This window comes from Tyto alba, unplaced genomic scaffold (genome assembly GCF_018691265.1).
Source record: "Tyto alba isolate M040663 unplaced genomic scaffold, T.alba_DEE_v4.0 Super-Scaffold_38, whole genome shotgun sequence".
Taxonomy (NCBI): domain Eukaryota; kingdom Metazoa; phylum Chordata; class Aves; order Strigiformes; family Tytonidae; genus Tyto; species Tyto alba.
In genome coordinates this window covers 13,800,357-13,809,326 of record NW_024881313.1, presented here as the reverse complement: position 1 = coordinate 13,809,326, position 8,970 = coordinate 13,800,357, and the positions used below count along the sequence as shown (strand labels likewise).

The 8,970-nt window shown below is 46.3% G+C and overlaps 1 protein-coding gene across 2 annotated transcripts; it reads left to right on the top strand.

Moving 5' to 3' along the window:
* The first annotated feature begins 228 nt into the window (after positions 1-228).
* On the top strand, positions 229-7,168 carry TAC1 (tachykinin precursor 1). Of its 2 annotated transcripts, none has more exons than XM_042802246.1 (6): positions 229-325; positions 1,164-1,301; positions 1,404-1,500; positions 2,193-2,216; positions 3,901-3,954; positions 6,524-7,168. In XM_042802246.1, the coding sequence occupies exons 2-6, from the start codon at positions 1,179-1,181 to the stop codon at positions 6,571-6,573; spliced, it is 348 nt and encodes a 115-aa protein (XP_042658180.1). In that variant the 5' UTR covers positions 229-325; positions 1,164-1,178; the 3' UTR covers positions 6,574-7,168. The 2 variants fall into 2 exon arrangements, with proteins under 2 accessions (XP_042658180.1, XP_042658181.1); XM_042802247.1 differs by lacking the exon at positions 229-325 and adding an exon at positions 390-451.
* The last annotated feature ends 1,802 nt before the right edge of the window (positions 7,169-8,970 follow it).

The following is an 8,970-nucleotide window of genomic DNA, read 5'->3' as shown; positions in this document are numbered from 1 at the left end:
CGGGACGGGGCGGCCCCGGCGGCCCGAGGTTTTGGGGGGGGGCGGGGGGGAGAAGGGGGGTGAAGGAGGTGGGGAGGGCAGCCCCCCGGCCGCCCAGAGCTCCTCGGCCCCTCCGTGAGGCGCCGCGGGAGAGGGAGCGGGGGGCGGGGGCTGCTCGCCGGGGCGGGGGCTGTCACGGGGCTGGGACGATAAAACCGGGGGTAATTGCATTTAGGCAAATGAGGCAGCCTCGGCCCTCCCCGTCTCCAGTTATATAAAGTGGGGAGCGCTCCCGCGGACGGCCAATGCTCACGGAGAGCAGCGCCCTCCCTCCCCGGTGCAGACGGTGCGTGCGCCCCCGGGAACCTGCCCGTCCGTCCGTCCGTCCGTCCGTCCGCGCGCGCGTGTGTCCATCCGTCCGTGTGTACATATATGCGTGAGGATGCGCCTGTCTTTACGTTTGTGAGAGCGTGTGCGTGTGTACTTACTTCTATGTGTCTGCCTATATGCGTGTGCGGGGGGGGCTCTATATGTGCGTGCATTTCGGAGGGCGTGGGTTGGGGGGGGCGGTTGCCTATATTTGTTTGTGGTGTCGGCGCGCGTGTGTCTGTATGTAAAAGCATGTTTTTGTGCCTACCCCGATGCGTGTAACCGGGTGTGCGAAGGGATGTGTGTGTACCTGTAGCCACGTGCGTCTCCGTGTGCGTGGGGAGCCGTGTCTCCACGCAGGTGTGCGCGTCTGAGGTGTGCAGCTGTTTGTGTGAGTTTACAGCGAGGTGTGTATGGACCGGGGTATGTGTGTGAGGGGGGGGGGGGTGTATCTGCCTGGGCGTGTATATGCGCGAAGGTGTGAGTGTCTAGATGTGTAGCTACGCGTGAGGGTGTGTGTATGTGTAACTGTATGTGTGCGGTACCTGGGGGGGTGTGTGTGTGTGTGTGTCTGTGTGTGCGCTGGTGCGTCCACCTGGCTGCAGACCGGTCTGTATGTGCGGGGCGGGTGTATATCCAGCGGTGTGGGCAGCAGTCGGGCGGGGGAGGGTGGTGTGTGTGCAACCAGGCACGTCTGTATGTGAGAGGGAGTGTGCACCCGCGGGGGGGTGGGGGTGGGGGGGGGTGTGTGTGTGTGCAGGGCTGGGTGCCTGCCCGCCCCGGGGGCGCGGGCGCTTCACCCCCTGCCCGCGCAGGACGTCGAGGAGGCGATGAGGCTCCCGCTGGCTTTCGCCGTGCTCCTCCTGGCCTCGGCGCAGGCGCTGGCCGAGGAGATGGGCACCACCGACGACCTCAGCTACTGGTCCGACTGGTCCGACGGCGACCAGGCGAAGGTGAGCCCCGGCGGCGCCGCGGGGGGGGGGGTGCGGGAGCGGGGGGCCCGGCGGGAAGAGGCCGGGGGTCCCCGCTGAGCACCGGCCGCTGTCTCCCCGCAGGAGGAGCTGCCGCTGCCCCTGGAGCATTTTCTGCAGAGGATGGCCCGGAGACCCCGGCCCCAGCAGTTCTTCGGCCTCATGGGCAAGCGGGATGCCGGTGAGCGGGGCGGGGGGGTCGGTCCCTCTCGCTCCTCCCTGCACGCCCCTTCTCCTTGTGCCGCTCCGGACCCCAGGGCGGGTCTCCCGCGGTTTTAACGCATTAAACCTTTCCCAAATGCGGCGATGTCGGTTGTCTGGGGTTTGAGGTGGTTGGGTTTGGGTGTGTGGTTTGTTTTCTATTTTGTTTTGTTTTGTTTTGTTTTGTTTTGTTTTGTTGTTTCCCCCCCCCCCCCAAGTTTAATATCAGATTAACTCACTGCTTGAAAAAGAGTGGGCTTCACATTAAAGTGCTAAGTGCACACCAATTACAGGATGTAAATACCGGTAAGGAGTATCACAATCATTCATAGGTCGGCATATGTGTCACTGAATTGCCCGAGTGTGGAAATCAGTTGTTTATACAATTATTGCTGTGTTTTCTACATGCTTACTGATCCAAGAATTGATCTAAGAAACTGGAGCTAAACAGATCTAAATTGTCTGGGTTTAGCTAAAACAAGTTTTTGTAGTATCTTCAAAGAGAAATGCAGTTGTAAATGATCACCTTAATTTCCCTCAGTGGAATTTGTGTAGGGTAGTTTCTGTATTTGCTTCTTCAAAGCATTTCAGTAGCATCCTATGTCTATGCCATTCCTTTTTCAACAACTATTTTTCCTTTTTTTTTTCTCTTTCCTTCCCTCTTCCAATTAGGATTTGGCCAGATCTCTCACAAAAGTAAGTTAAAACAATGCAAACATTTTAGTTAATTATTAGAAGATATTAAAATAGGGAATAGTGTTTTGAGGGGATTAGTCAGAAGGTGACTGGGTTCAGCTAAGGACTGGCAGCACTGGTGGTGGGGAAATGTTTTGTTAAAGGGTTGAAAGCCGCCCCCCCACCCCCCACCCCCCCCCAGTGCAGCCATGAGCCTGTATCTCATCTCAGCCACCACAAGCTTTGAGATTTCAATCAACACTAATGTGTGGATGTTGCAGCTCTCTCTTATTTCCCATGGGGGGGATTCTGTAAGCCTTTCTCATAGGCAAGGCAGGCTTACTGCCAGGCTCAGAGAGGAGCAATTAAGATGGCAAAATCTGGAAAATTAGAATAGTGAATTCCCAAATCCCTGAGAATGATTCCACGAGAGACCATGTCATTGCATGCGAGATACTGTATCTGTGCTCTCAGGGTTGTCTGGGTGGGAATCAGACCCCTGCTCATGGCAGGGGCTGATTGATGATGTGCTGCCACAAAAGCAAGCATATGTTGCCCCGTTAATAAGTGTGTCTTGGCTTTGCTTCTGTGTAACACCAAGCAGGAGATCACATCAGCAGTGTGGTGTTACCTTGTTCTGCACAGTGATAGTTTTATTCTCTGCATTTATCTGAAGATTCTTAGACAGGAGATGGAAGACTTTTAATATGTAAAATTGCCTTGTATTCTGTGGGACCTCCTCTGTCCACAGAGGTCCATAACTGTCCCGGTGTTCTGTTAGCCACAAGATTTTATCAATAGGATTATGTATTGGAAGTCTAATTAAAGAGTCTGATATGAAGCTCGTGCCAAATAACCTGCTGACTAAAGTAAAAAGTTAGAGCTTTCTGACACTGCTTCGGATTGAATTAATACCTGTGAGGTCTGAGGATCATTTGTCTTGCTTTGTAGATGAATTAGCCAAGCAAAATTATTTCCAATGAGAAATTTCTAAGTTTGCCTCAAAAGTCATCTTATAGAAAGAAGAATGGCTCCTTTTCGTTCCTTATCTGAAACTATAGCTACCACTATATCTGATACCTGCTATAGGCCAAAACTTGACATAATTTACCCTCTACATACCCAGTGCCTTGAGGAGTACTAAGGGGACAGGAAAGTAATATCTGAACTCATAAATATTCCAAAAATAGAGCCAGCCTGTCTAGCTCAGACGTGTCTAGACATAGAGTCCCATTTGCTTCCTCTCCAGTAAGGGCTCTGCCTCACCTGCAAGGAAGATTTCTCTTCCTCGTTACAGAAAAAAACACCAACAGGTAGAAGAGATGCATCACACAGATGCAGGCTATACCAAGACGCTGCCTTCTTGTGCATTTGTTCAAATCAATGGGAGTTGTAGTGGGAGAGGAATGATGATTTGTTATTGGCCACTGTTTTTCGATTATACTTAAAATTCCCACAAAACAAAACAAAAAGTCTGAGTTAGTGAGAAGCTGTGCACTAACTGGCCTGTGCCTTGGTCTAACCTGTTTAGTCTGATTAGTCAGACTGATGTTTGCTCTCCATCGTCTGAGAGTGGTGTGAACAACTAGTTTGTGAGATGAACAGTTTTGGAGCCTGCATCTTCCTTCCTCACAAGAACACGTTATCTTAAAAGCCTGCTATTTAAAATGTATTAAACCACCCCCAAATATATTTATTTTTTCAGGGCATAAAACAGACTCCTTTGTTGGACTTATGGGCAAAAGATCTTTAAATTCTGGTATGTATATGACTAAATTTGGTATTTGGTGATATAGAGCCTCTTCATTCTGTTGCCTCTTTGTTCTCTCCCAACGGATAAAAGAAGCAGTCTTTATGTAGTGTAGCCCCAGAGTTTTCTGAAAAAGGATCAGGATTTTCTTTGTTAATCAAGATATTTCAGGATGCTCTTCAGTCCAGTGGTTGAGATGATCAGGCTGAGCTGCAGGCAAGGTCAGGTGGAAGTCCCCAGGGCACTTTCCTTACTTAGAAAAAACTAAATTTTACAGACACATCAAGAAAAATTGAGAGGCTGAAAATTTAAATCTCATTTAAACTTGTGATCCAAATCCAGATCTCCCCAAGTAAAGGGATATTCCCCTCATCTCTGGAGATTGTTATTCCTCCAACTTGGAACAGAAGGTGGAAGAGCAGAGATCTGCCCCTAAAACCACCTCATTCTGCAGATCAAGCTGTTAAATATTCCAAGCCTCTTCCAGCTTTTCTTTTTACCTAAAAAAAAAACCAACAAACCAAAAACAAACCAAAAACCAAGTAAAACAACAAGCATTTTAAGCTTTGAACTGATACTGTGAATTCATGTTATTTTCCCATAGCATCCATATAGGGCAGAATCCTCCTCCCTCATGTGCACAACCCCTGTGGGTAACTGCAGACTGCCAGTAGCTCTAGCTTCCCCATGCTATAGGATTGTACTCAGGAAATCCCTCACTGTGAACCATAAAGTGTCAGTTAATTCCACAGAATAGGAATTAAAAAAATATAAAACCTAACATGTATTTCATGTCTCTGAAATAGTTCTCACTGTTTTGTTAAATGGATGATAAAAGTTAAATTACTAGCTGACACCTTTATATTATGTGGATACATGCTGTGATCTATATTCTGCAATTATGGTTGTCAGTAACTCGTATTTTCAATTAAACCCTGTTCAGACTAGTAATATTGCTCTCTGCATCATTTTGCAAATTGCTATGTATCATGAATAATTTTGTACAGTATTATCTGTGGTGGCAATAGCTATTAAATGCATAATACCTGTAAATATACCTACTACCACAAAAATAAATAGCCTAGAAGTAATATATTGGGTTTGGTTTCCATCAGGATTACATTTACATTAATATGAGAATGTAAAATACAGCAAATGTTTAAAAAAGGCCAAGATTTTATTGCCCTAATTTCAAAATTCCTGGTATGGTCAGAATACTGTTATGTGGCATTTGTAACAAAGGGCAATAATGTTGTTTTACCCCACTGGGCTATGTAATACACACGTGACAGGTAAAACCAGGTTTCACTGCTTTTCTGCCCTATTCCCTGAGAGGAAAAGGGTAAGAAATTGCTTCTGCTCCTCTGGAGGAGAGGATAGGTCCTAAGGACTGTGTAATCAAAGCAAAATCAGGAGTATGTGCTAGGACTGTCCTTACTTCTCCTTGCTGAAAGACGTTTAACTGGGCAGGACCTTTTCTTGGTGCCATCATTTTCTTCTTCTGCAGAAGGCCCCTGAGTCCCCTGGCAATGTTTACATTGCCCCGTGGCTGGGTGTGAGTGCCCTGCTGATTTAAAGCCTCATGAGATGAAGCAGAGTACTGGGATGCTGGTGTCTCTGTCCCTGGTTTGGTGAAATGGGGTCTGACACTGGCTGTCTCCCAGTCAGTGAACGCTCCAGGTAGAAGCCAGAAAAAAAGTCACACGTACACTAAAGATACGGGAACAATCCATACTGAGAAAGAAAGCTCAACTCATTTTGCATTTAGCCTGGTGAAAATGGAAGTCTTATTAATTTAAAACTGTCACTGATCCAAAATGCCATCTCCCTGCAGGATGCAGTGCTGAATCCCCCCAAACTAGCTGTGTGCTTGCATACAATAGTCAGGCCTGCATATGCTCTGTGAAAGCAATCCTCCCTTCGGGAGGGAAGCGAAGATGACTCTGGTGACCAGCTACATCACCCTAGGGTCAGGTTCTGCCCAAGAAGGTCTCTCTGGGTTTCCCTCTCATTTTAAGGGAGCAAGAAGGAGAGATCTACTACTACTAAGCACTAAATATGTTACTGAAGACTACTTTAGGCTGCAGTTAGTCTACAGGGTAGCTTGAGGTTTGCCTAGCTCCTGCTGCAGATTTTAATAAAAGTTATCTCTGTGTACAGGGGTTGGGGACAGGGCGGGTTTAAACCTGGCAAAGAGCCGACTGTGCAGGACAGAAGGTGGACATGTCGATGCAGAAAGCCTCTACCCACAAACTGATCTGAGTGCCCCATCCCATCAGTTAGGTGGATTACTGGGTGGGAAAGAGGCTCTGAGTTAATGGTGCTTCAAGAACCTCAACAGATGAGACGTAGGAAGCGCTTGCTCAGTCCTTCAAGCTCCTGGGGGATAGAGTAGTCTGAGGGGTAAAGCCAAACCAAAGCAGCTCAGAGTTGGGCAGGGGGCCCTCATCTTGTTTCCAAATACGCCGATGGGGTCGGGCGGTGACCCAGCAGTCTTCAGGTCTCTGATGTTTTCTCAGGCTTGCTGGGGTTTACACAGGGCTGCACCATGTGCTTCATTCTGCTTCATTTTTTGCAGGATCCTCTGAAAGGAGCATAGCACAGAATTACGAACGGAGGCGTAAATGAGGCATTCCTGTGCATTATTTATTAAACTTCATTTGTTTCAATGGCCAATGCAGTGTAATATAAACTAACCACTCTACGGAATAATTATTTATTTAATAATAACTAAATTTTTTTGTTTGTTTTTTTTTTTTTCTTTTAGTTGTACATTCAATAAAATTATTATTTTTCATATTGTGGTAGTGATACATCTTGTGTAGGTGCGTTGTGGTTCTGAAAGAACCGGCAACCCTGGTGACGTCTCACAACAAAGCACATCGTTTGATATGACCTGTAAAGTTATGTTCACTAAACAAAGAAAATATTCTTTTGTCGTTGAAAGAGAGTCTATCAGCTTCACAGCCAGTGCAGAACAGAGCTGATGTACAGTCTAGTGCCTCAATTTGTTTTCATGGTTTATAATGTACTGTAATTTCCGTATCAAAAAATATATTTGTATCATTGCAGCATGTTTTATGTTTTGTGACTACGTATCTATATATTTTAAAAAGGGGGGTGGGTAAGGTTTGAATGGGAACCCAAGATCTTCATTTCATAGTCTGGAATTTTATGATAGTAACATTTTAAATAAAAACTACTCTGGGGATTTTGCAACATACTTTCTTTGGTGATAGTGATGGAGTTATTTCCCACGTTGGTCTGGAATGAGACTCAGATCCAAGCAACAGTGGTCTGAGACTGGAACAAATTATCAAATTAATGACTTCCTTTTGCAGGGAGGCTGTGAGCCTCCTAGGGTGGGTTTGGCCAATGTTTGGGGGATTTGCTACTGGAGACAGATGTTACTGGGGTTGCTGCAGGTCACACATAGTGCTGTCCCAGTCCTAAACCTGATGAAAATCAAAAAATGTGTTGACTGAATGAAAAGGGCTCAATGTGTCCCCCAGCTCCAGGTGGAATAATTTGCTGTGGAATTCATCCACTATTGCACGTTTATTATTTGAAAGCCAAGCTTCTAATAAATTCTATCCCTCAGATTCACAATAAAAGCACCTATTGGCTGGAATCCATGCACTATAAGAGAAAAAAATGTGAGTGTAATTATCTTTTTAATGAAAATGTCTGGTTGCTATATTTCCAGGATAGTTCCAAAATGCTACATACATCTCACCAGATGCCAAGGCATCTGGAGATCTATATTCTTTCCACCTGCTAGAAGCTATACTTCTCTGTTCGATGCTGTCATATGATTTCTCATCAGTGATGAATCAGCAGTGAAAACAGCCAGTGTATACAAACCAAATCTCAAAATAACTAATACAAAGTGATTAACTGGTGGTTGTTTTGCACTTTGGAACTGAACTTGGCAACTTCCATTTTCAAGTTTAGCTGAGGCATCCCCGCAGCTGCACCTGTTAAGAGCGGGTGGGCGTAGGACCTCCCTCCTGCTAGGTCAGGAGCAGCACCTAAGCTTAAAACAGACCCCACTTCTAATTTAGGTGAGAGCTGTCTTTAGCAAGGTAAGGGGCTACACAGTGGGAAAACTGAGGCAGACTTGGCAATGGGGACCATGCTAATGTGAGACGCCGTGGTTGTACTGCCACTCTGCCAGCTCTTCATCTTGCCAGGGCTAATTTTCAGACTAATAAACTTCTGTATGAGTTCCCACTGAGCTCAATGAGGGGGGAAGCTGATTGCTGGGCTAACAGCATGGCAAAAGGACTGTGGAAATGCATGTTGAATAATGCCCAGTGAGGGGTGAAAATAAATAAAAAGCTTTAAAATGCTGTTCCCCAAGCCTGGAGGTCCATGATGCTCCCAGAGTGTGCTGAGTTGTGAAAGACAGAGAGGAAATAACAAGCTCTGCTGCTTGTTCCTGGCAGCCTGTGCAACTCACAGACCTTCTCGCAGAAGCAACCACTGCAAACATATTTGCATCCAGAGAAAGCCACACAAGACAGAATGGGCTTTAAGTGTTTGGAGGACAGCGCAGACATTAGTTAACAGCATCCAGCAAAGGTCTGGGATTCATTTTTTCTGGCAAAGCCATAGAATCATAGAAAGGTTTGGGTAGGAAGGCACCTTTAAGGATCACCTAATCCAATCCCTGCCATGGGAAGGGATATCTTTCACTAGACAAGGTTTTTTAAAGCCCCATCCAGCCTGGCCTTGAACACTTGCAGGGATCGGGCATCCACAATGTCTCTGGGCAACCTGTTCCAGGGTGTCACCACCCTCACTGTAAAGAATTCCTTTCAAATATCCTATCTAAATCTAGCCTCTTTCAGTTCAAAACCAGTGTTCCTTGTCCTGTCTCTACAGGCCCTGGTAAAAAGTCTCTTTCAGTCTGTTTTATAAGTCCCTTTTATATATTGAAAGGCTGCTATAAGGTCTCTCCAGAGCCTTCTCTTCTCCAGGCTGAACAGCCTCAACTCTCTCAGCCTGTTCTCATAGCAGAGG